Raw genomic sequence first — 27063 nt, 5'->3', positions numbered from 1 at the left:
ACTTGTGTAACAATTTTATTTTAAATCTGCACAATAACAAACTGCTAAAATAAATCAGGATAATGAAGTACAATGTTTTCCTCTGAATGTTGTGGTGTACTCATGTATTTTTATTTTATGCTCCTCTATACATATGTACATGTAGCGGCACAGTACTTGTGTATTGCACTTAGCTACTTTCCACCACTGCTTTTCACCTCACTTCTGATAATTAACACTGCGTTTCACACCTCACAAGGAAATCAGGACAAAAATTCTCAGACAGAGAATAAGAAAGACAAATGTAAAACCCACTAAGAAGAAAGTGAGAAAGTGCTGTGTTTGGAGTTGAATTTAGTACTACTGATCCTCAGGAGTCTGTTAGATAACAGAGGCAGGCAACAAACAAAGCCTTAAACCTTCTGACTGTCAGATGGTTTCACTTGTGCCAAACACTTGATGACAAGACTTTTTTTTCTCCCCCTTTTTTTTTGTCAATTCATTGTTCTGTTGATATCCGGTATCAGCGATGAATGAACATTTCAAACTGCCAGATGAATCAAAGCCAACCTGCAGAGCGACAAACAAAAACAGAGACTGGGCTTCACCGTCAAAGCGTTGGAGGAAAAGATGCTGCTGTATTTACAAGCCACATGAGAAACAAATATAGTTTCTTAAAAGACATTCACATCCAAAATGATGAAAATGTCTTTTTCTTGTTTATTTACTTAATATTTATATATTTTTACAAAATAAAAAAAATATATGAAACAAAAAACTAACAAGTCTGCAAGGATTTGAGAAGGAAAAGGAGAAAGCCATCAAACAAACAGGGACTACAGTACTTGTGTTTTTTTTATATATGTACAAGACAAGCTTATCCATTTAAATTTTTTTTAAAACGCACGGTACAAAAAGGAAAAAAAAAAAAAATCACTGACAAAAAACCCATAGTACATTTCTGTCCATCAGTATTCAATGCTGCAGGTTTCCTTATAATGTCAGGGGGTGGCAGGTGGTGGAGCAGGGGAGGAGGTGGGGGGGCCTCAGAAACAAACAAAACAACACACTGGAAGGCAGATTGGGTGTGTATTGGCCTTGGAAATCAATCTCAACATCTCTTGCAGAATATGTGGGACCTTTATGCAACATATTTATAATTCATGGGAACAGTTACTGTACAAGTGGTTGGATAATGGTAAGTTTTTGTTGTTTTTTAAACTTTTTACACTATGAAAAAATACTGTGCTAGGCAAAAAACAAAGCACAGTACACAACCACGGCCCCCGTGTGTACAAACATGCACGCAATCACATGACAAACACACTTTTCCTCACAGTCCAAGCCAGTGAGCTCGCTTATATGTCTATATATAATATATCTATATTTGGTAAAAAATAAACTTCACAACTCTACCAATTTAGAGAATTGTTTCTTCAAACTTAAAATGACATAAAAATGAAAAGAAAAAAAAACATTAAACAGCAATTGAGCAAATTAATGTGGTTGAGTATTTTGTGTGGGAGGGAAGAGTTTCCACCAAAATTCAAAGAGTGGGGAGTTGAGGGTGAGAAATACAAAACCAGCCTGTCCCCCCACCTTCAGATATTACTTCAATCCTCCCCATCAGCAAGAAAGAAAAAAAAAGTGGGGGCGGGAGGGGGACAAAGAGAGAGAAAATAAAAAGAAGACCATACAGGAAACGTTCATTCTTTTAGAAAACAGTTCTATGTTACATACAAGTAAAAGAAAAAAAGGGGTGGGGCGTGCGGGGTGGGGTGGGGGTGGGTTAACACAATACAAATTCCCAACACTCAATATTTCACCTTGACGGTGTATTTCTATAACCATTTAAACTCTGACCTCCCCTCTCTTCTAAGCCCCTCCTTTCCCTCCCTCCCTTCCTCCCGTCCATCCATCCATGCATCATTACAGTGCTCGTTCTCTCGGCACAGCACCTCCTCTGACTGCAGTCAGAGCTGCGGGAGTGCTGGGCCAAGAGACTGGGGGAGGGAATCTCTGCAGGAGGAAGAGGGAGTTTATATTTGGAGACTGTTTGCGGAAGGAGTGATGAGCCCCCTCCTAGCTTCTGTCAACAGTGTGGGGGCTCCGACAGTGGATGTTAGTTCGCCCCCCAGTTGTAGCTGTTGTATGCCGACTTGTTGATCTGAGATTTCTGCTGAATGGAGGCGTTCTGGCTGCGCTGTCCAGTGCCGCTCTGTTGAGAGAGGAGAGATTTATGCACTGTGTTTACTCAAATGTGTGCTGCTCAGTGATATGTTGAGCTTACACACAGATTTATAACAATGTTTTATCCTTTACAAATTGCATATTTGCAGGTGCACAACAAAAGACCGCAGACAGGGAAAGCAAAGCACTACACGGAGCGATGGGTCCCCGTGTTTAAAAATAATTTCCACTGCTAAAACTGTTGAGTATTTGTTAAATTCAGACACTTTTGCTACACTGTCTTTGCTCCTTTCACTGTGCTGTCAAGTCTGCTCTGACACAAACAGACACCCAGCCTAAAAAAGTCAGAAAGCTGCATCTTCCCTCACTTCTACAGTTAAAATGAGTAAGCCATGCGTTCAAAAATCAGCTCAGTGTAGGATAGAAATGCAGTTACAGATCCGATGCTGGTACAGGTGGATTCATATTAACTACATATTAATTCCTGAGTTGGCTCATAATAAATAGGTGTGAATGCAAAATAAACCAGAAATATAAGACAACAATGCATCACTTTTTTCTTTATCTGTACAGATGTGAAACCTAGAGCAATGGAGACGACACAAAAACAGATTAGACAAGAGAACTCTACCTGTCCGTCCTGCTGCAGGTGGTGGTGCAGAATTTGAGAGTGGGGTTGTTGGTGTGGTGCCAGGATGTGCATGAAGGGGGCCGGGGCGTAACCTGCAGCAGCCGGGGGGTTGATGGGTCCCCCGCTCCCTAGAGCCGAGGGAAGGCTGAACGAAGCTGTTGGCGTGCCGGCGTGGAAACCCTGCTTCTCAAACGACTGCAGGAGGAAGTGAGAAAGAACAGAGGTGAACATTCCTGCTTGGATCAGATCCTAATTTTACTTAATATCAATGCAGCTTCAGTTGAATGCAATTTCATAATATGCATGAGAAAACAAGACTGTCTACTGCCATGCTAGCAGCTCTGTGAGGCTGTACATATGCAAAGCAATGCTTTGAGCTAAATGCTAACATTTGCATGCTAACGTGCTCACAATGACAATGTAGGAAGGTACAGTGTTTCCCAGGTTGACCATATAAGTTTAGCATGCTAACATTAGCATAAAACAGAGTATGGCTGGGCTGGATGGGGATGTCATTAGTTTTGCAGGTATTCGGTCATAACGCAGAACATCAGCATTAACAGAGAATCATTGAAAATGATTATAATTCATCTTGAGGGAGACAAGTGCACACAATTCATCCAACAGTTAAGACATTTCACAACAATGTCAACCTCGTGGTGGCCAAAGTCATTAGGATTCATCCTCTGGAAGCCATTTATGACACAGCCATCCATTCAATTGCTCTTGAGATATTTCAATCTGGACCAAAATGGTACACCGACTGAGCGACCACAAGTCGAACCGCTAGCATAGCTACAAAAAGATCCTTTCCTATGAGGAGGGGCTTTAAATATTTATGTTGTCTCTGAATATCGAGGGCAGAGGCCATGTCTACATCCTGTACTTACCTGCGTCTTTGTGTAAACAGACCCTGAAATATCAGGTACCCCCGTGTTGCTTGACGTCACAGAGACTCCTACAGACACAAAAACAAACAGGAGGCAAAGTTAGTCTGAAATCTTGCCAAACTGAGCATGTTAAAGGAGAAAACCCACCAAACAAACCATGACCAGCCACATGTTTATATTCTCATTCTGACCGTCATAATTGTAAAAATCAAATCTAATATCTATAAATCTGCGGATTCTTAATAATTAGGGGAGAAAAGCTTAAATTTCAGGCACTGCAGTCTGAAAAACAAGAAGATCTGATCACTTAAAAAAACAACAAAAGAAATGTCAAAAATGTCAGGTGTACATCTATGACCGTCTAAAAAGTTCATAGATGATTTCGGTAGAATTTCCCTTTAGTGAGGACAGCAAAGAGAGATGAGGTGATGAAATGAAGGATGAGATGAAGTGAGAGGTGAGAAAAAGTAATGTAGCAGCACATCAGTTCCAGTCAACTACAGTGTTTATAGTCTGACTGTATCTGGTGGTTACTGCTCTGGCTGTTCTGGCACACACTGACCCCCCATATCGCCATGGAGACGCAGAACAGGGTCAACTGGTGTGCAAAACAAGACATACACCGGACAAGACACTCAAACTTCAGTTTTTACTCTGGTGGCATTTTCATGTTAGTGTCTTTAAGTTCCTAAAAGAGAAATTTAAAAGAAATGTCTAATATTAAAAGCAAGAGGATTAAACATTTGGTGAAATCATAACTGAAATTCTTAGTTAGCAGATTTACAGCTTGTAACGCAGAGATCCAAATTTGAATGAGCCACGAGTGAGCAGTTTATTCTCCACATAAAATGTGGACCGAAACTAATGACCATTTCATTATTGATTAATCTTCTGATAATTTCTTAATGAATTGCTTTCTTTGGTTTATAAAATGTAAGAAAATGCTTCTGAAAATTCATTTTTTTTTAAAAAGTAAACCAGAAAAGTGGAGCCATTGAATTGTTAAAATAGTTGCCAATGGATTTACTGCTTATCTACTAAATTGTTTCAGCTGTACACAATTTTTCTCTATGCTTTCCAATGGTGCTGTATTTAAATTAATCAGCCCCCCCCCCCCCCCAATTAGTAATTTAGTCTTTAAAATGTCAAAAACAAATTTTGAAAAATGTTGATTACTGTTTCTAGTATTTTTTTTCTAAAAAAAATTAAAATAAAATAAATAATCAAAATAGTTGTTGATAATTTTCATTCAATCTACTCATTCTTGCAACTCTACAATCCAACTACTTTTAAATCACCTGTGACTGACTTTGACTAATGCGCCTGTGATTGGCAATGTCAGTGAAAATGAAAATCAAGCTGATGAAGAGTGGCACAGTATGAATGTGAAACAGTGGGTCTGAATATTTTCTGCTCCATACAATCACAAAGTAATCAGCAGCAACACTTTGATTTGGGATTTAAAAGCAATCCACCCCCCCCCCCCCCCCCCCCCCCCAAAAAAAAAAAAAACCTTTAAAAAAAACCCAACTATGTGCACTATGACAGAATATAGCAGAGTGATCACATCGTAAAGGCACTGTGTCTAAAGAAGAGGAAATAATATGCTATCTTTCAAGGTGTGCTGTTGTACTTAGTGTCACTTCTTTCATTCACTTTGCTCAGTTACAGATCCCTCTTAATTCTTCTGTGATGTGTCATGGAAATGCCAAAGATCATCTATATCAGAGCAGAAATACCTTCAAGCACATCTTTAAAAGGTTGAATTTGTCGTTATTCAGGTACCAGCTGTGAGTTGTTGATGCAGCCACTTCTGGCGAAAAATATTATATTCACAAACTGTTATAGAGCACAGTAGTATCTACAAGTATTGTAGACATTCGGGCCCTTTCTCTTCTCAGTTGCAACCTACTTCACACACAGGACAGATTCCTTTTCTCTGGAAACCGACCTACCAGCAATGACAATATGAGTGAAGAGCAAGCAACACAGAGGGGAAAAATGGACAGCATCAACCATAGCAACTCATCATCTGTTTATATCACTTACAGCGCTTCTAATCCGCCCACATTTTAGACTCCAAACCTGATAATTACAAAGTACAACTGCAGCATAACTCTGTAGAATATGAAACCAGATTGGGGTGATGATGAGTTGCTGTGGAGGAGAACAGGTAACAGACAGAATGGCAGACGAGGCTTTTAAGAGATGCAGGCTGCATTGGACTGTCTGAAAGCGCAAGTAGTGTGACGGGTCTTCCCACAGGCGCAGCTCATCAGTGATGAGGCAAAGGAACAGGAGCAAAGGGGGGGGGGGGGGGGGGGGGGGGATGGTTGGTGACACAAGGAGGAAGACGGGAGGGACAGGGTTTTTTTGTTGTTGTTGTTTTAATTTGGCATGTGGCGGCACTCACCGACTCCAGGCCCGGTGACAGAGCTGGCTGGCTTGTTTGTGCAGAAGCGGGCAGCGGCCACGGCAGTGCCGTATCCGCCCTTACAGAAATCCCCACTCCCTGAAGCCTGGCCCACATCCTCATAGCCTGCAACAGTCAGACACACAGCCGCAGCCCACAGCGTTAGACACACCAGGCAGGGGAGGCAGACCTGCCTCAGATAGCCTTTGCAAATAACTTATAGCGTTTGTTTTAAACTGTGTACCACATGGACAGATTTAACTGAATTACGACAATACTGATGGTGTCAAGCCCTTCAGAAAACACTCAACCGACATCTGAATGCTTCGCTGTAATTGGCTCAACTGACACCAACTGCATTGTCTTATGTGGAAAATCCTGCCCATCTGGTACGCTAACCATCATTTGCAAGTACTATCTGACCCAAGTCTGACGGGAGGAGGGGTGGGGGGGAGTGAGGGAGCAGGCAGGGTGTGTGTGGGAGGGGGGGAGGGGGGGGGGGGAGCTTGAGTTGGGTGATTGCAGAAAGCAGCAGATGATGCAGCTCAGAACAAATAAAGTGCCCCGTGTGTTGTGACCAAAAGTGAAGAATTGAAGTATGAAATTAAAATACAGCATCTCTCAAACAAAACGAGTACATAACAGAAGTCCACTGAGGAAAAACTCCTGAAAGAACATGGGCACAAAGGGGAGTCATATGAAGAAATGTGGGAAAATGGCAATGGGTGCTCGTTTGGTTGATGCGTTTGTGATGAATGTGTGTGCAGGTGATGGGGTGGATCGTGAAGCCCTGAGGGCAAACTTCACTTACTGAAATGAGCAAAGCAAGCCATGGAAGACAGGAGACCAACAATCTAAACCCTCTGTTATTGAAACTAATGTAGCCAGGTGCCACTGTTCAACCCCCTCACCCCTTCCCTTTCGGTTTAAATGCAAGTCCCATATATTGCATCATGAGAAGCCACTGGATAAATATAACATTTTCTTGCTCAATTGTTGAGGCATGTCCCATGTGTGAACAAGCAATGACATTTGTGTACAAGGTGTGAATGCATTTGCCATTTTCTGACACAGACATACCTGATCGTTATTCATGCTCTGTTTTTGTTTTTTTAAATTGTTAAACTTTGAGGTCAACAGTTCAAGTGAGAATCAGCAGGCAAGACTGTTTCATGAACCACAAACAACTGCCTTGACATAAGCATCAGCTTGCGGATGCTGCAGAGCTCAAATGAAATATGCACTCCACACCAATGAGAAATCAATGGGCTCATTGTGAAAATCAGCACAAGTTATTGGTATGCACGTATATAGAGCACGACCTGCATGACCCGTCAAAAACATGCCGTTTTATTATCGTTTAGTGCCTCACCAGTGCTGTATCCATGGGAACCATAGCCACTAGCCTGCTGGAAGGGTGTGGCTGATGCATTGACGCCAACATTCACACCATGCTGCTTTGACGAGGTAGGAGCCACCTGGACGAAAAGAAATTTAACATCAAGTCAGAAAAGGGAAAAAATTAAAAAGTTAAAATTACGTGTCACAAGAAAAGATATGTGGGGCACCAAAATCCATGTTTTAAGGTCAGAAAAGATTAATATTTAAATATAAAAATGCAGCAAAATAGATTGAAGTCTAGTTGAATGTGTGTTCCTTGTAGGGAAACACTGCAAACACAGTGACAAGTTGACAGACATTTGGATACTATAAAAAATCCTCACCGGAAACACAGCAGGACCGTACTGGAAGGTATTAGGCAGGCCTGGCATGCCAGTGTAGTATGGGAGGCTCGTGTAGCTGTAGCCAGGCGGCAGTGCGGGGTTGAGGAAGGGCTGCTGAGTGGTGTGATGCGTTTGGGTCTGATTTTGTTGTGTCTGAGCTAATGTGGTGGCTGGAGACGGGGATGATGCATCACCTCGACCAAACTTTGATAAGTCGCCTGGAAATAGGGGAGGAGAGAGGATGACAGGACAGAAGGGGGGGAATTACTGCAGGTGTCACAGTACAAAGATTGCAGGCGAAAAGAAGTAAATAATCACAGCACAGATATACAAAGGACACAAAGGCTGAGGTGGGTGATTGTTTGTGACCACAGTTAGGTGCACTGTCATCCAGAAAGGATTCGTTTCTGATATAAAAACCTTTCAGTATGTGAAGAATATCATAAAAAATTTGGAACATGAAGTAAGAAACTATCTTTCTTCAAAGGGAATATAAAGCAAGAAGCTTCTTCAAAAAGTAAAAACTGACTAACCCTAACCCAACACACCCACAGTAAGCTCAACTTTTATTATGCAAAAGCAGATTTAATTGTTAGAGGATGGCTCACCAGAATAAGGGTTGTTTGTCAGGCTGCCCTCTCTCCCAGTCAGTGCTGTTGTGGGGGTCGCAAAGGGGATGCTGTAATAATCCTGGCAACGTGAAAATGCAGAGAAAACATAATTTTCATGGGTAAAAGAATAATGAACATTGAAAAAATGAAGTATTACTTCTATAAAAATGGTTTAATTGTTGAAGTTGGACTGTGCTCACAAACCAAAACTCACCAGCGGTATTCTTGTCTGCAGCATCTGTAGGTCATCATAGCCGTACACCTGAGGCTGAGACCAAGCAGGAGATTTGTTAAACAATCGTGCTTTTGTAGATCACATAACAGACCAAATCTGTGAGCACATTTACAGCTCAGATTGTATTAAAGGTTGCACAGAGTTTGTCAAGAACTTACTGGGTAGGCGTGCAGTAGTCCAGGGGCCATGATGTATGGGTTGGGCAGTAGAGGGGGCACTCCGGGTGGCAGGTTTGGAGGTGCTTTCCCTGAATACACAAAACCATGCAAAATATAATAATGCTCAACAAGCCAGTGCTATTATATCTATAACCTTTTGCAAAACTACATATGAAAATATATCCCCTTATTGGCCAGCGTAACTCAAAATATAAAGTTACAAGCACATTTTTGTACATGACAACATCCCTGCCACATTTCAACCAGCAGGGAGATCTGTTGAATCAAACCACAAAGTGCTACTAATTTCTTACTGAACTGCATCAATTAATGACGAGACTGCAATATACCACGTGATATTCTGCACCAGCAGAGGGAGCAGAGAAGAAAACAAATATAATATGTGTGAGAGAGAGAGAGAGAGAAAAGCTTCACAGGAAAAACTAAACAGAGCAAGATGAGTCAGAATGATGGAAACTCAGCCAGTGATGGTGAGGAAATGGAAACCGATACATCCAACCGCAGACAAAATGTGCTCATTCCAAATAAAAAGTCATATTCTGTCAGCAGTTTTTGAGGAATCTTTTTCCTATGGATGCACCACTGCAAGGTTAGACACAAATTCATACGACTACCTGAGAAATCACCACAAAACAAAGCAACCAAAACTACAGAAAAGATACCAGACAATCAACTATAACAGCTACACATTTACACATCACCATAACCAACAAGCTCTTACAGTTACAAGTAGATAAGAGAAATATAATAAGAGAATAATAACTCCATAGACAAGTTTTGCTTAATGTCCTAAAATGATTGGTCCTATATGCTCTGTAAAACTGACAGCCCACTTTACCAGCAAGTTATTCAAGCAGCTCTGAGACCAAATTACCTGTATATTGCAAGGCAGACAAAATGAAGAGCAACAATAAATCAATATTTTCTGTTACGGAAGAGGGGTGACTGAATTTTTTCTTATTTTTGGACTGACTGACTGTATGATCTGATCTAATATGAATACTGGATGCCTTAATTTCCTTCAGGATCAATAAAGTATTTATCTTACCTAATCATATCATATTATTTGTTATTATTTTACAATGCATTATCTAGATGAAAAATTGTCTGAAGGGGAGTGAATAAACAACAGGTGTGTTTTTAAAAAAAATCTCACCTGAGGATGCTGCAGAGCTGCGTGTGGATAAGGAACTAGCTGAAGAGGGAATGGTCGAAGCATTGGAGGAGACTGAAACAGTGGCGGCAGCAGCTGGGGCGCCCATGGAGGCGGTGTTGAGGCCCATGGCCAGACTGCTGACGGGGCCAAGGCCAGAGGATACCGTGGCGGACCCTACCGAGGGGGCCTGAGGGGCCCCTAAGGACACCTGTGCAGCAGCAGCCGAGGAAGAAGAGGAAGGGACTGATGAAGACGCCACAGCAGAGACAGAGGATGGGAAGGAGGAGGAGTGCAGGCTTGAGTCACCGTCTACGCTGGGGTGCTGTAAAGACGGGAAGGAAGAAGAGAGAAAGATGTGGTTAGGATTGATGAGATTACATTTCCATTAGAGTGAATGGACATCTAATGTATCCATCTGCCTTCACTGATGGAGGGAGATGCACTCTCCTGTTCAAGCATGTACACACAACCCAGATTTTTTTATGCTCATTCAATAGTCTTACAAATGTTAGACCCATGGGGTAGATCCTGGTTTCAAAACAGACATGTACACAAATGGCTCACCAGTAGGCTTGAGTTGGATGTCCGAACTGAAGATGGAGCATGGCTGTTCTGTTGTGATGGGAGAGAGCTGTAGAAAGATAGAAAAAAGTACACATTTCTTATCACATCGCATTTACTAAGTTCCCAGGAGGTCATAAAATAAGTTTTTGGTTTACTTCCTATTTTATTCTGTGTGTATCATTTAAGCATCTCACTTGTTGTGTTGAGGAGGGGGGATGCTGCTTGGTGGCATGTCTTCACTGTGCCCCAGAGCACTGTGGGATGTCTGATTGGATGCGGTCAACAAGGAGGTGGGGCCGCTGTCTGTCAAAGTGCCCATGCTGGAGACTGTTGCCTGCGTGACCGAATCAGAAGCCGGCTTGACCGATACTGCAGAGCCTGCTGCAGCTGGAGAGAGAAAAAAGATTAAAGGAATAATAAAGGAAAAAATTTCTCAGACCAGTTTCTGCAATGTTCAAGAAAAAAAAAGAAGCTTTATAGACACTTACCTTCCACAGACTGCGTTGCTTGTATTGAACTGAAGCCATTCTGTAAAACCAACAATGAAGGTGAGCTCACAGGTTTCTATGGAAACAGTCCATTGATAAGAAGTTGAAGGGTGTTGGGCTCTTGGAAACAGTAACTAAGAACCTTGTTTGACACGCAGAGCATTTTAATAGTGGGTCAGGTTTGAAAGCAACAGTATATTATATAATAAAATAATCACAACCTAATAAAACAACCAGGCTGAAACAATGAGGGGAAACGATATCATCTACGCTGAGTGTGCAGTTTCATTAGAATTTGACACACCTAAAACATGCTACAACTAGAAATAACCACCTCGCAGTTTTATGCGTCCGCCAACCTGTCAAGTTACAGTTCCGTGTCTGTCCAGACTCATATTTGTAGTGAAGACTTTGAAAGGAATCCAATAAAATAAATAAATAAAGTATAAAATTTTACCTTTGACCACTAAATTCTAAATCAGTTCATCTTTGAGTCAAAGTAGACATTTGTGCCAAATGCGTCGAAATTCCCGTAAGGCGTTCTGAGATATCTCATTTACGAGAATGGGACGGGCGGACAGACGGACATACAGACTGACAGCCTGAAAACATAATACCTCTGGCCATGGCACGTCATTGGTGCAGAGGCATAAATCGTGTGTTGAATTCAATACTTGAGAGTTGGGTCCTGATATTTTGACATAGTACTACATGAATACAACTGGAGTATGACTCTTTACTGCGTATCATAATTTGGCATTTCATGACTGTTTCACAACTTTGATTAATGTGATTTCTGTAAAGCTCTATAAATAGATTTTCTCACACTAAGGGTCTTCTGGTTTAAACCAAAGTTTACAAACTGCTAATTCTGAGCCCAACAGGACCAAATGAAGACAAATGTAAGAATGTTGTTCTTACTGGCCACTCCTTAGAGCACTATAATAACACAACGCTGTATTGCATGCTTTCATCAGTAAAAATGAAAATGTGGAAAGCTTTGTCCTTTACCTTGGACTGCATATCCTTCTGTGGGGAGGAGGAGACTGAAGGAGGGTAGCGCCGTGTCTGAGATGGTCTTTGATCATACAGGTCCATCTGGCTGGAGTTGGAAAGAGCTGGAGTTGACTCACTGCAGATTTAACAATACCAAGTAACAGAATATAGTTGGTTCTAAAATTTTTGGACATTAAATACTGTGAAAATATCTTAAAAGAACAACATCTAGTTGCACCTCTATTCACAACACCTTTACAAAGTTTACACATTTATGCATGTGCCAACCTGCTGGGGCTTGTGTAGAGACTGTTCTGGACCTGGTTGACTGGTGTTGTGGTGGCTGGGGTGGACTCGTACTCTGGTAGCACTGGTTCTGACCCAAACTGCAGCGCTCCAAACTGAAGATTTAGGCCAGATATGTCTGTTGAGCCAGGCATCTCCACCGCCATTGCTGGAATCTGAGAAAAATGAAGAGCATTTTCCGACTCAGGAAAGGTTTCAGGTTCAGGTAAAACTTTCACCAGATGCACATTTTGCAGGTCTGTGGGTGGGTGGGACAGATTTCACATATATTTAAGCTCCCAAAAAGATTTTACGTGCACCACATGTTGTCATTTACCTTTGTTGTAATCGAGGTTCTCTTCTTCTGCTGTTTAAGTTTGTGTTGCTGCAAAGGCAGTGGACTGGAGCCCTGGGCATCTGAGGAACTTGGGGAAACTTGCTGCCCTAAAGATGGGATTGCCACCATTTTGGGAAGGGAGGAAGCAGGCGGAGGCACCACATGGGGTGAGGATGTTGTTTGTTGGGGCAAGGAAGAGGCCGAAGAGGAGGAAGGAGGCAGGCCTTTGTCCTGCAGGAAAACATCCAACATGGACGAGGTTGAGGTGGCAGCCTGGTAGGGCTGACGCTTCGTAAAGGGTGTGTGGACCGCGGACTCTGGCTGAGTCTTCATATCTGGGCAATGAACAGGTTAAAAGGAAAAGCAATTAAGCATTTGAAGTGTTTCAACAGGGGAATTAGTTAGCTTAATACATTCAGGTATTTGTCAGAGTAATTACTGCAAAGTGTCATCTCACCATATTGTCCCAGTGAGGTGCCACTGGTGTCCCAGGATGAAGGGGCTGTGTTGGGAGGTCCAGGCTGGGAGTGCTGGGCAGCCAGCTGAGCCAGTGCCTGGGCTGTTTTATACTGCTCCAGGAACTGAGAGCCAGTGGTCCCTGTGGTACCTCCTTTAGGGTCCCCCACATCTCCGAAACCCTTGCTCAGCATGCTGACCTGTTGGTACATAATAACATATTGTTAGCATAATACTGTTACTTAATTACTGGTCATACATTGGCATAATTATGACATGATATTAATGACCCTAACCTTTATGTGACAATTTAAAAGCAAGCATTCATGTGAAAACTTAATTCTAAAAAAGTTTTTGTTTTTGGAGGGTCTCACCATGCTGTGCTGGGTGTAAGGGGTGCCAGAGGATGTTTGGGAGAGTGGTACTCCTTGCTTGGAGTTGCTGAAAACCAGTGACTGGGACAAGGAGGGGGGCTGGGTACCCTCCATGGGGGGATTCTCTGTCTCTGAGGAGGAGGACGGAGGAGTCTTCCCCAGGAGCACAGCAAGATCAATCCTATAGTAAGGGGGGGGGGGGAAATCATCATTATGACAAGAAAACGTCTTTATTTTATTTATTGTCGATAAATTCAGTGAAAAGACAAAACCAACGATGTGTTAGTCTCTCTAAATACTGTCTGACCACTTCCCAGAAGTGGTGTCTGCCTGCCTTTTTTGTCTCATCGTGGAGGGAAAAAAAAGTATGCTCATCAAAAAACTCAACAGGTGCTGAACCAAACAGCATGCATGTCAGATAAAAGTAGAATCTGCACACCACTCTCTGCTTGGAAGGATTCTGTTTTGTTTCTTTTGTGTAACCAATAACGTATTTAAAAACGTATTCAGTCGATCACATTTGAGAGATATATTTGCTTAATTTTTACCGATTTAGTGTTGACCAAAGAATCCAATAATAAGTCAATCTAATTAGAGCTGCAATGATTACTCAATTGACAGAAAAATGAATTGCTTAATATTAATTGATTAAAGTATTTTAAGAAAAAAATCTCTGGTTCCAGCTTCTGTGTGGAAAAAAATCATTAGTTGCAGCCCTACATCTAATCAATATATACATCTCAAGTTAAAAGCCAGGCTGATGTAGATATGAACTACATTTAAAGTGACTGGATTAACAGTGAAACAAAGCAAATATAATGTTCCTCTCTGCAACCTATTTTGCTGGGAGACATGATTCAGGCTAATGAGCACTAATAAGTGACCGACCTCTGTCCTTTGGTGATGGTGACATTCTCTTGAGGCAGAGGCATGGACGCCACACTGGAAGCCGTGAATATCTTGGTCTCTGAAAGCTGCAGAGGAACAGACAGAAGAAGATGAAAGAAGTTGTAAGAATATGAAAGTAACCAAAGTTGGATTTGAAAACAGACAACCTAAGATTTTTTTTTACATTTTTTAGAAGTGAACTGTTTAGCTTATGTGTAGAGATGCATGAGGTGAAGCCTAGAAATACTCACATCCTCATTCCAGTCCTCAGTGCCCCATTCCTCTGTGGCAGTCCTCCAAGCACCTAAGAGTCAAAGAGAAAATCTGTTCAATACTATGGCGATGGGCAAAGAGAGCTTCAAACAGAATAAGGAATGCATATAAACAAGAGAACTGAAGACAGGTTTACCAGGAGCAGAGTCGAACTTGGGCGGGTAATTTGTTCCCTCTCCTGCAGAGTACTCCAACCCTGGAGAGGTGAAGAGATCAAAGTTGAATATCATGAAAAGATATGATTAACCATAGTCAGCTGGACACACGGACACTATGATCTGGGAAGATACCAATATGTCTGGGATTTGGGTATTTATAACAGCGTGCATGATCGATGAAGGAAGCCCAGCATCAAAAAGCAAGCGTCTTTTTGAACACAACTGAACCTTCCTTTCATCTTAACTGTGGGAGCTTCTTTAGGATGCTAAACATGATTTTTTTTTACAAACTGTTTGGATGGTAAACAGATGCATCATTGATAAGATTACCCTCTTTATTAGAGAGTAACCTTTCCTAATAAATTAACTTACTAGCTCCTTCCTCCATCTCCGTGCTTCCTGTGTTGTTCCAGGTGCTGCCCCCTCCATAGTTTTCTTCTGTCTGGGCTGGCTCAGCGTAGTCAGCGGGGTTGAATGTTCTGGTGGAAAAAACAGTGATAAAAGAGTTGAGAATTGAGCGTATACACTGGCTGCTGTAGGGCTGTCAGCATTACTAAAAACACATCAACCACAGCAGGCTGCCCTCACACAAAAATCTTAAATCGTTTTTTTAAATTAATCTATCAACAGAGGGTCAAAGTTTAGAAAAGCACAAACTAACCCTGATTAAGATTTTTTATTTAGTTGGTCTTGTGCCCACATATTGCACCGTAAGTGTTGTTCAAATAATAAATCCCCAGTACTGCTGTTATCACTGGCCATTTAACTTAATAGAGACACTTCAAAGTGAAGCGACTGAGGTTGTAGCAGGAAGACAGGAAGAGGGGAAAGATAAAGAGTCTTAAGTGAATCCATTACAGTCTTGAGAGTTTGTACAGTCGGAGACATGCAAATGAGGGAGGAGTAAGCATCAAAATACTGTGTTACTGTCCCTCAACAACTCTTTCCTGGTGCTTCATGTCTTTCATTAATCTGACACATCCGTGTACGCTGAGAGAATTACAGCTGGTGCAACCTAGCAACATGAAGACGAACAACACTTTTCTGTTTGAGTCAAACCAAGCCAAGCCAAGCAGCTTTCGTTATTTGTCTAGAGATCCTTCCTGTGCAAATCTGAGAGGTATTTCATGGCTTGCGTGAAGGGATTTAACACCAAATTTCAGGAAGGTCATATCAATTCCATATCTTATTTATAAGAGTGGGGTGTAATACTTTCAGTTTTCATAATGTCTCCTGCTCAGTCATCCTGTTTTATGGCACTCAAGGGTCTCCCTACAGAAAGCAAGAATAACAAAACACACCAGAGGCGATGCACTCACCTCTCACCTCCTGCAATATCATATCTGGGCCCCTTATCAATCTGGCTTTAGAGGGAAAATAATGGCAACAATTACAAGAAGCATAACAAATGAACGTAAAAAAAGATAAAGCTTTCGTTTTGTTTTTTTAAAAATACCACAATCCATTGCAGCGGCGTAAGCAAAATGCCTTCGATTTGCCTGTGCTGGTACTGTAACAAAAACACTCTACACCTGTCAGTCACTCTACAATGCAAGGCAAGCCAGTGTGCTTTTAGTCATGGTGGATCAATAAACAAGCCGATAAAATCCAACAGATCACATGTATAATACAATGCAGCCACAAACAGCATTCATAATAGTAGATGTTAAGCATGAGTAGAAATACTTTTCATTGATGCAGCGTATCCCCCTGAACAATCTGCTGCTTCAGCTAAAAAACCTGTTACTGAACAACCATTCAACCGAACGAGTCAGCATTCAATAACCCTTCCACTGAGAGGAGAAAAATCACCATCTTACTATTCTTATCTTCTAAATCTTATTTGGTTGCGTTGAAGTGAAACATTCAACTAGTAAAAGTGACTTCACAGCACTGAAAAAAAAGGGAAAAAAAGAAGGAAACTGTCGCCGTGGTACGAGCAGAAACAACTGGCGACGTAATGAATAGAGCTGTGTTCTCTTGTTCTTAGTAGTCACAGTGCAGAACATCTCTTTTACACCATCAGCAATGAACGAGGTTGATTTATGCAGCCATGCTGGAGCGACTGGCCCACATCACTCTGGATATGACATCCAGACCTTTATATCATATGGCAAGTGTCACAATCTGATGTTAGTTAGTCAGCAGGATGTTTTAAAACACCCGATATATTATATGATACTAAACACTGAGGATCTTCATTAAAACAGTGTCGTTCAACTGGATGACGACTTTTAAATAGATGTTAATATTGAACATATTTTGTGCTGACTGAAAAAGTGTATTGTCTGAGAAGGTAGAAACTACTTGGTTAAGAAGTAATAATTTAATTATAAACATATTAGCTAATTTGAAATTTATGTGGCTAGCATTACCTATTAGACTAATTACCAAATTTGGTCTAATTAGTGAATGAGCTGATGATTATGGGTCTGAAATTCTTCTGTTTTCTGCATCACTGTTAAAAAATTATCTCTGAAAAAAAGAACAAATAATACATTTTGGCCCAGAGCAAACACTTGAGAATAACCGTTTCATCTTATTGATCTCATGTATCTTAAATATTCCTCCAACCGTGGTAGTCATTTAAGTTCTTAACCAACGAAAACAGCTGATCAGCGCTTAAGCAAGGTATCCATTTTGCTTGTGTACTTGCTAGCATACTTCGGTGCATGCTAACATTTGTAAGCACCATATGTGAATGTTAGTTGGACAGTACATCATTAAAACAGCAACCAGCACAAGCTACCAAAGAGCCCCCCCACACACACACACACACACACACATATGATTTTATGACACATTAATTAACTGAGAACAAAGATGTTATCAGCTTTCTGTAAAGCCATGTTTCCTTTAAGTCACACAGTTTAAGTGACACTAAAGCCACGCTGCCTGTAAACTGCCTGCTAGAAATAAGAAGCAAAAGCAAACATAGAAACTGTTGACTGGAGTAGAAAGGAGAGGGGGGGTTAGGTAACATGAACATATCTTGGCTAGTGCTGCGTGCGAATGCAGTAAGCGCTCAGTAAGCTTACAAACAAGTTTACAACCAGTATGAAACAGAGCGTGTTATAGAGTTCCTTGAGATATGCAAGTCAATATCTGGGTTTGCACTTTAAGATGCTTACAGCTGCAGGAAATTGGCACAGGCTAAAGATTCCTTAAAAGATGCATGAGGTTATCGTTATTGTGTGCACCACTATTTAAACAAACCTCTTTAAGTGTCATTCTGGTCATGTCTCTACCTTCTGAGCCATATATTTATGACACTGTTACCTTAATTCTGAAGTAAACATGCAGTTACTTTCAGAGGAAATTATATTAAGGCTCCTCCACATCGTGTCACATGCGCTACTTCAGCAGAACCCAAAACACCACAAGATTTAAAGATCCATAACTGCGGAATAACATAACACACCCTCGATGCTGCTCATCATCATCATCACCACCACCACAGGCAGGCAGATTAGTTATGACAACTCAAGTCCCGCTGCCATGTCACCCAATAAATCACAATGAAAAGTGAGTCAAGAGCACACCGTAACAGTCGAGAGGTAACTTCCTCTGTTATGACATCTACCGGTGAAAGCTGCCAGTATAAAGATGCCAACTCATCAGCTGACATGTTATCAACTGCAAACACACACCCCCACACATACTGATACACAGAACAGGCAAAAAAAAAACACAAGCCGAAAAATGCTAGAGTCCAGGACCAGAGAGCAGAGCCTTTTCAAGTTAACCAACTAGGGTTCCCGACACTCTGCTGAGTGTGGCTCTATCCAAATTTCACTCTAAATAAAATGTTTAGACGCCGTGCACTCTCTGAAGAGCGGTATCCGGCCCACGCTGTTCCATTTCATTGGCTGATGTATGTACTCCCTCCTTTGGATTAAGGCTAAACAATAGGCCGGGGTCCTGCTCTCTGGTGACCATGGCAACAGGTAAAAGGAACAAAAGGCCCTCTGGTTTTAGGCAACGCAGGTGTTCTCTTACCCCATGCCCTGCGCTGAAAATCTGCCTCCTCGCCGTCCAGATGCTCCTGTCGAAACAACAAGACCCGACTTGAGATTCTTAGCTTGACAATTATCGCCACAAGAAAGGAAAGACGCAGCTGAAGTAGGAATAAAAAAAAAAAAACAGGATCCTTCCTGGTTTTGAGGAGACACATTTCCATCACCAAGCGTTCCACTAAAAGGATTACAGCCACTTACCAACAGCCCCTCTTCCTCTGCCCCGTCCCCTTCGGCCTCGCTCTGCACCTCTTCCGGCAACTCCAGCCTTGCCTCCATCCAAGCCATTCTCCTGACCACGAACTGGAGTTATAAAAGGAGAGGAAAATGGTCATCAGACATCATTGTAACTATATGCAAAATAATCATTTAAACTAAAATGGTAATGTATGAAAGCTCAAGTAGCCCTTCACTCAAAACGAAGAATGATGAATCATTCGCTGGCTATCATTTTGCTGTGGCACACACTGTCCCCCCCTTCAGAAACCCAGTTAGGGTTGAGAAGGGTCTACTGGTGCGCCTCAAGTGACACAAAATTAAAAGGATAACAATTCACCAACATGTAATCTTGAGTATTTTGTTGTTGGCTTAAACAGCAGTTTTTCTATAGCAAAGGATAATGGAGCAAAAATGTCTTCATACTGCTCTGATTGGTTCAACATGTGTTTTCTTAACTTCAAGTAACAGCCAGTAGTAGCCACACTGTTCCCACAGGTTTACAAGCTAATTTTAAGGCAAACCTGTGGCTCACAAACTGCAGATACACTTCCCTCACAGGTTCATGCAGGGGTCACAAGTTTGCTTTGAGGAGTCAAAATTAACAGGAGGGGAAATGATCTCATGATGTAAAACTGAAGCTCTTGATTTGAAAAACAGGTGCACAGTGATGCTAGAAAGTCCCACACAGTCGCAGTAAAACCCCAGACACTAAACACTTAAAAAAATGTAATCCTAAAAGAAGGCAGGCAGAGTTTAGTTGGTAAAAAAAAAAATTGTACATGATTTAAATTAAAAACAAAGTAAACAGTAAGAGCTTGGTTTAAAAAACAAAACAAAAACACTCACACTCTCGTCCCCTGCTGGCTCCACGGCCCTTGCGTGGAGCTCCACCTCGACGACGTGCTACATCTTTCTCTCCTCCTTTCTCCCTGTTCTCTTTTCCTTCCTCGCCGGTCTCTGCCTGGCTAGTCTCCTTCTGGCCTGACATGCCTTTCTTCTTCCCCACCATCTCCCAAGAGTCCTTAAGGAAATAAAAACAGAACATGTTGCACCTTTGTTACTTTAAGTTCAAATAGTGCTATACCTGCAAGAAAGAAAGCATTCAATAAAGAAAGCTGAAGGCCAGTTCAAGTGTACTTCAAGACTGGTGCCAATACAAGACTTTGACAAGACTTTACACGCACCAAATATTCCGGTTTTTGCCCTTATTCAGAAAAGAAAATATTCCTACAACTTAAATGGATAATGAAGATGAATATTACTCCAATATTCCTGTTTACATGCAGAGGGTTTTTGGGGTTTCCCCTCTTCTCCAATGGGAATGGGAGTGACAAGATCTCCGCAGGCAGTGAAGTAAACCAGCAAGATGAAAAACATGAGTGAGCTATTGCTTGATATTGATATGACTGATATTATAAATGTATAGTTACAGACACATTCACTACCTCAGCTGTCCCATAATGTTTACTACACTGCTGAGTTTTGGGTGCATCACGCAGAGTTGTGACTGTCAGTCTGAGGCTGCATGTCAGGATAATAACCAATCCCCCTCCATCCTCTGTCGTGGAGAAGGCTCCCTCCGTTTTACCAGCTCTCCACTCTCCTCTCATTCCTTTCTTCTGTCTGCTGTCCTGCTCCAGCATGTCTTTTTGCCTGTGCAAGGGTGAGTTACACAACCAGCCCATCGTGCAACTATATCCCAGCCTTGCAAACTGATGGCTAGATGGTTTGTTTACAACACACAGAGCTGACTGTACACAGGCAAGAGGTTGTGTGTCGCAAACTGCAGTAAAAACCCAAACAGACGCAGAATCTGAATGTACTGTCCAAAGGGGCTCCCTAAAACTTGATCATCATCTGCGTATCCCCCATGTCTTTACTGGAAAATGCTACATTCGGAATAAAGCCTAATTCGGATTATTCAAACAGAAAATGCTGTCTACATGACCCATATCAAATTTGGAGTATTGTCATAGGCGGAATAATATTGGAATATGATAGGGATGTCCCGATCCGATATTTGGATCGGATCGGCCGCCGATATTAGCAGAAAATGCATATCAATATCGGATCGGCCTGCACGGGAAAATCCCGATCCGGACTCCCGATCCAGTTTGTTTTCAAAACTCCGGTCCGTGTTTTCCAGCGCACCGATGTAGGTAATCCATTCCAGTTTTTTTTCAGCTTTTCCCCCGAAATCCGGTCCGCGTTTTTCAGCACACCTAGCGAACTGTCCAGGATCCCACTATTTATTTTCTACTCAGCTTTTTTGTGTGTTTTGCTTTTTTAATACAGTTTACAATATTGTTTGCACTGATGGCTTTTTAAGCCTTGGTTTACACTCTTGTTGTTCAAGAGCAGAGCATTGATGCCAATTCAGTTTGTGTGGTTAATTGACTATTTATTATTTTGTCTATTTTGTGTTTATTTAACCCTGTTAAGAATAAACAGGTCAGCTTCTCATTACCAACCATTGTGGATTATTCAAACTAACCTAATTAAGTTGGCTAGTTGTTCTTAAGAGTAAAACCCTTTTCAACATGAGTATAACAACAAAATAAGTAAATATCTTTAATCTTTAATACATGCTTGGATCGGCCGGTATCGGCCTATGCTAAAAGCTACAATATCGGTATCGGATCGGAAGTGCAAAAAGCTGGATCGGGACATCCCTAGAATATGAGTGTGCGTGTAAATGTAGTCAATGTGTGGACTAGACATAGAAGACATAGCTACTTTAAATTAACTTGAAAACAAAAGCAAATTCAGTTCCACTTGTTCGTAATTTCCCCACAAGCCATATTGAACCGGCTCAATTTAAAGTCTTTCTGTATCTAACAACTCTTTATCAAGTCTGATTAATGTGGTGGTGAGAAGCATTTCCACTCATTTCTGGTTTCAACTTCCTCTTGTGTTTTACAAGTTACATTTATATCAAAGCTTGTATGGAGCAATGAGGGCTCATTTAGTTGCTGCATCTGTGTATTAAGGACAATTCATACAGAGCAATTGATCATAAATGTGGCATTCATCAGTTGATTACAGTATTCACCTCTCAATCATTTAGTTAATAGGGCGCAACATTTTTTTCAGTAGGTTCAAAGAATTCACATTCACTCCATAGCTTAGTGAAAATATACAAGGGCTATGCAAAAGTGACACAGTGACCAACAGGAAGTACAGAAAATGTGTTTACAGTGAACTTCTTTATGCCCTTTTTTTTACCTTTACATGCAGCTTTACAAAAAGGTTCACACCATGCTCTACTTTCACAGGAGCACTACTCGTACAGCATTCACCGTTAGGACCAGATAATAGTTGTCTAACCCAGTGCAGCACTGATTTCTCCAGAATCTGGCCCTCGCAGCGCTAAGCCCTCACACAAAGCCAATACTCACAGTGTCTGGGCTACCCTCCAGCAACACGTTAATGGCTCTGTTGACATCCCCGTTGCAATCGTGCAGTGCGATCATGGACTCGTCCTGGTCCTTGCCTGTGATGTCAATCAGCTGGAAAAGGAGGAGAGGAGTAATGAGACACTGAGGTGACCCCTGGCTTACACTCTTACCATCTCATTTAGAAAAAGGCTCTTTCTGATAATGGAGAATGCTCGTTAAAAATTATATTTCAGGACATTGCAATGTGCAAAGCTAAATATCGTTTCTATCACTGTAAAAATGCGTAGAAGAAAGTGGGATTCTGTAAATTAGAATTTCAGTAGCGGGTCAAAGCTAAAGAAGAGCAGATGTGCTGCCAGCAGTGAATCAATATCTTTTTAAGTCCCTTCATGGACTTGAACACATGTAAAATGTGTTGGGTACATTTCTTGTACAGACTGTGACACCCTGCTCTATCAAATTCTTTGAAATTATGGATTATTATTTGACATCTTATTATCAAAAGGGTCTTGATGACCCAATTACAGAGTTAAATCATTCGCTTATGGTTTGTTTTTATTGTGAAGCACTTGTGACATCTGCTCTTGAGGTTCTTTCCAAATAAAGATGACATTTAAGTATTTTTTTACCGAATCATTAATGGTGGACAAACCAAACATTATTCACCCCCGGATTCTTCATAACAAAGAAAAAATTAAAGCCACATGGGCAAGGGAAAAAAATTAATTCTCTGGCTTCAGTGAAGACGGGAAAACAAGTGAAAACTGGTCTTCAACAGACTGAAACGGTGGCGATTAAATTGGTAACAGCAGCCACTAATATTCAAGATAGCACGTCACAACTCAACCCACCACAAGCCAAACACAAGGGACATAATGGCCCAAAAAGATCCTGGGCCATGCCCCTTCTTAATAAATGAGGGAGAAAGTGGTTTTCCCATCATTTGAATAGCTAATAAGAAATAAATTGAAATCTTAAGCCAATCCCCAGAACAATATGATTAATAATCATTCTTGAGACCAATGATTTGGACAATCCACCAAAATGCAGTTTTATTATAATTTCTACAATGCTGTGTCACTGTCTTTTAGCCTTTGTTTGCATTTTATAAACAAAATATGCAAAACAAACATAATTTAAAACTCACATACACACTCAAGGCAGACTACAATAGATGTGATACTATATTGTACGTGCCATTGCTATAAACACAGTGTAGTAATGCTTTGCTGTTTTTAAAAGTAGCAAGTAAAACTAGATAGATAGATACTTTATTAATACCATTGGGGAAATTCAGGTATCTTGCAGCTCAGTCCATACATACACACATTCATAAATACACAGATACATACACAGTAATACACAACGAAAGACAAACCGATAATAACCAACCACTGAGTTAAAATATTAAAATGGTAAAAAGAGAAAATGTGAGTATTTATGATAAAAAGTGTGTGTAGTGTAATAGAATAAATAATAAAAGTCCATGTTAAAGTGCCCAGTGCCGGAGTTGGGATGAAGCACAGGGAAGCCAGGTGAGGAGGGAAGTGTTATAAAAGGATGCTGTGTATCTTCTCACCTGTTTGACCTTCTCTTCAAAGTCTGCATCATTGTGGTCTGAAATCATCTGCGCGAGTCGGATCTGCTCTGCGGTAGCCTGTTCGAAGAGAAGTGAACCATCAACAATTGAGTGAAAACCCACAAGATTTGTATTCATGTGAAAATACAAAAAGGACGGACTTGTATTGAGACATCTATAAATCCCAAGGTCCAGCAGATATTCAAAAATGATTATCGAGTAACAAAATCCAGCACATTCTCTCAAAGACGTGTGAAACTTCAACTAAAAAAATCTCATGGGAAATTGTAGGATCTCACACCAATTAGTTTGTGATAGTAAGCATGTTGAACTACCTGAAGGGATATGAGATAAAAAACAAAACACCACCACACACAAAAACAGTGAATATGAGCAGGACTCTTGTTATCAAGTTAGATAAGAGAAACAGAAGTTAAGCTTTTAACTCACATTCGCAGCAGGACAAAAGTCCCACTCTCATTATTCCTGCTCTTCTATGTGGAATTATTATAATTATAAAACTTTTCTGTGACTAATTTGTCCAATCTCACAATAAGCACTGCCGTCACTGGTTACTGACAGTCTCCACACTTGGACACAAATCTCTAATCTTAGCACTCTTCATCTGCTTCCTAATTACTACACATTTGTGATGTTACCTGGTCAACTCAGTTAGATTAAAACTATCAATCAAGTCTAGTAAAGCAATAAATCAGGCACGTCCCTCCCCTATTGTCATAATATGGTGTTAAAGTAACAATCTCGAAGATCTGTCTCATTCTCATTGGTGGCACCTACGGCAATAAGTGGTGATTGCAGGTGTGTTTTCGGACCTCATTTATTCACAGAGATCCAAATAGTGTTGTCTGTCTGACATTGATAACTGCTTACTTGCAGCTTTAGCAAAGACTAAAAAAACCCCCAGTATGCTACTTCACACACAGGTGAATTGAAGAGCGTGTGTGTTGTATTAGCCCCACCTACTCTCAGTGATGGACTAACCACTGTTGGGTGATGGAAAACACGCCACTAACTGTGTGCGTCGCTTGTGATTTGAATGTGATTTTTCCTGGGAATGTTGCCACAGACACCCAGTACGTAATATTCATAATACTGCAAATGCAAGGGCTTTCATCAGTGGACCATAGGCTCAATCGCCATTGTGTTATCTCATTCAGCAGTAAAAAGTGACATATCAGACATTTGTTTAAATGAAAATCTTCAAGATTATTATTTTAACAGTCCTGCTTGTGTGTTCCCGGCTTTAGCCTATTTTTTACCTATATTAAAAGGCAAACTAAAAAGGGCTTCTAGTATCTGTTTTCTTAACATCTTACACAACAGTAATACCATGCAGTTAATGTAAAACATACATATGATATATAAAAGTGTCCCATTGTTGGTATGTGGTACCATTTCAGCCAACATGATTTGCCTATATGCATCCCAGCTACAAATCACTGTGCATGTAGGATGTGTGACAGGTGGTGAAAGTGAGGGTACCTGAGGCCTCTGCTTGTGCTGTGTCTGGCTCTGTGTCTGGCCCTGTGTCTGCTCCCAGCTGCCCCGGGCTCGGTTCCCGCCCATGGACGTCATCATTTACAGTATATACAAATAACAGTATTTACAAAGGAATAACACCTGAGGAGAGAAGGATGAGAGAAGCGTTACAAATAGCTATGACCTACTTATGTCATGTACATGTCTGACACACTTGAATACAACTTCCTCAAACTGTCTGATAGCTTATTGCCTGGTGGAGAGAAGCCAGTAGTGCTATCAAGAAGACACCATCCGTTTTGCTTTTCAGAGAAGCCCAAGACAGCCTGGAAAACGTTCAAAATTATGTTTTTGAGCCACTTTCTAGGTCAATGTCTAAAACCAAAGCAAGCCGCGGGTCTGACCCGGGAAATAAGGGTGCCAAGGTACACACAGAGGGCTGCTGCACACAAGGCTAATCCGTGCATAACATTAGCTTCCTTATTTACCTCTTCAAAACATGAAACAACACTTTCCACATTAAATACCAGCCTTCGTAGTGTTGAATGAGCCTCTCTTTTGTGAAATGACAGTATGTGGTTACAGAGCTCATGATAGATAAGACTTGTACTGTGCAGAAATGGGAGCACATTTAGTGAAGACAGCCAGCAACATCACTGTTTGATAGCAGACTGTGTTAACCTTGCTATCGACAGCGGCTGCTTAATCTTGGATGGGTTACGTAAAGAAACCCGTCTGCACTAGCCCACAAACAAGCCTAAAGCCAGGGCCCGTCGAACATATCCAATTCCACTAGCCAGCCACATGGCCATAAATGCTAGCCAACTAGCTAATACTTGAAGGGAAAGTAGCCATTTCTGGAGGCTCGGTGGGCTTCCGCTTCTCTCGGCTTCGCCTCATGGCGACAACGAGGCTAACTTTAACAGCTAACCAGCTAACTAAGTGTCGACTAACAGGCTAGACGGCGCTGAGTTAGTAGCTTTAGCTCGTTTAGCTTGATAGCCAACAAGTTAATTAGCTTATCTAGAAACACCGAGCAGTGGAGCTTTAATGTTTGGCCGGTAAAACCGAAAAAACGCCCATGTTGTCACTAGCTGTCTGCTAACCACTGCTAGCCGAGTTAACCCAACGAGCAGCCGTCGTCTGGCTCAGCTAGTTGGCTTAGTTAGCTTCATAAACGGCAACATCCACAACCTGTCGGGCCCCGGTGCTATCTGATGGCCGGGCTGTCGGCGTCGGAAACACCGAGGATACACTGAGGCCTACAGGCCGCTAAAATGAAAATAAATAACAGGCGATACTGACCAGAAACCCGGCTCAATATTAAGACACCGCTACACAACCGACCGACAAGTGGTCACGTTGTCGACCTTCCAGCCGGATTTAGGAGACAGGATTTAATTCCTGAACACCGAGTTGATACAACTTAGTGGAGAAAATATAACGAGTCGACTCGCTCACACGATAAGCGAGAGACTGTGTGAATTTACCTGTTTCTTTTCCACTCTGACACCACGGAGAGCT

General features: G+C 41.4%; 1 protein-coding gene across 6 annotated transcripts; it reads right to left on the bottom strand.

Moving 5' to 3' along the window:
- Nucleotides 1-113: 113 nt before the first annotated feature.
- ubap2l (ubiquitin associated protein 2-like) lies at nucleotides 114-27063 on the bottom strand. 6 transcript variants are annotated; one of them, XM_062436325.1, is made up of 30 exons: nucleotides 27030-27063; nucleotides 25543-25680; nucleotides 24040-24117; nucleotides 22461-22571; nucleotides 19909-20083; nucleotides 19045-19146; nucleotides 18827-18872; nucleotides 16147-16191; nucleotides 15200-15306; nucleotides 14806-14865; nucleotides 14648-14700; nucleotides 14397-14482; nucleotides 13509-13689; nucleotides 13136-13334; nucleotides 12679-13013; nucleotides 12345-12517; nucleotides 12072-12192; nucleotides 11061-11100; nucleotides 10767-10959; nucleotides 10573-10639; nucleotides 10009-10330; nucleotides 8832-8920; nucleotides 8653-8706; nucleotides 8436-8517; nucleotides 7828-8045; nucleotides 7476-7581; nucleotides 6104-6229; nucleotides 3691-3758; nucleotides 2801-2995; nucleotides 114-2197 (listed from the first exon to the last, which is right to left on the bottom strand). In XM_062436325.1, the coding sequence occupies exons 2-30, from the start codon at nucleotides 25636-25638 to the stop codon at nucleotides 2102-2104; spliced, it is 3624 nt and encodes a 1207-aa protein (XP_062292309.1). In that variant the 5' UTR covers nucleotides 25639-25680; nucleotides 27030-27063; the 3' UTR covers nucleotides 114-2101. The 6 variants fall into 6 exon arrangements, with proteins under 6 accessions (XP_062292309.1, XP_062292308.1, XP_062292310.1 ...); XM_062436324.1 differs by lacking the exon at nucleotides 27030-27063 and adding an exon at nucleotides 26845-27004; XM_062436326.1 differs by lacking the exon at nucleotides 27030-27063 and adding an exon at nucleotides 26845-27004 and having other exon boundaries at nucleotides 12072-12162.

Source organism: Scomber scombrus, chromosome 16 (assembly GCF_963691925.1).
Source record: "Scomber scombrus chromosome 16, fScoSco1.1, whole genome shotgun sequence".
Taxonomy (NCBI): domain Eukaryota; kingdom Metazoa; phylum Chordata; class Actinopteri; order Scombriformes; family Scombridae; genus Scomber; species Scomber scombrus.
This window is presented reverse-complemented; position numbering and strand designations above follow the sequence as displayed.

Coding starts and splice junctions, on each gene's coding strand:
- ubap2l (XM_062436325.1), bottom strand. CDS start 25,638: ATGATGACGTCCATGGGCGGGAACCGAGCCCGGGGCAGCTGGGAGCAG. Junction 16,192..18,826: donor TTTTCAGCGCAGGGCATGGG/GTAAGAGAACAC, acceptor TTCCCTCTAAAG/CCAGATTGATAAGGGGCCCA. Junction 13,335..13,508: donor CTTACACCCAGCACAGCATG/GTGAGACCCTCC, acceptor ATGTACCAACAG/GTCAGCATGCTGAGCAAGGG.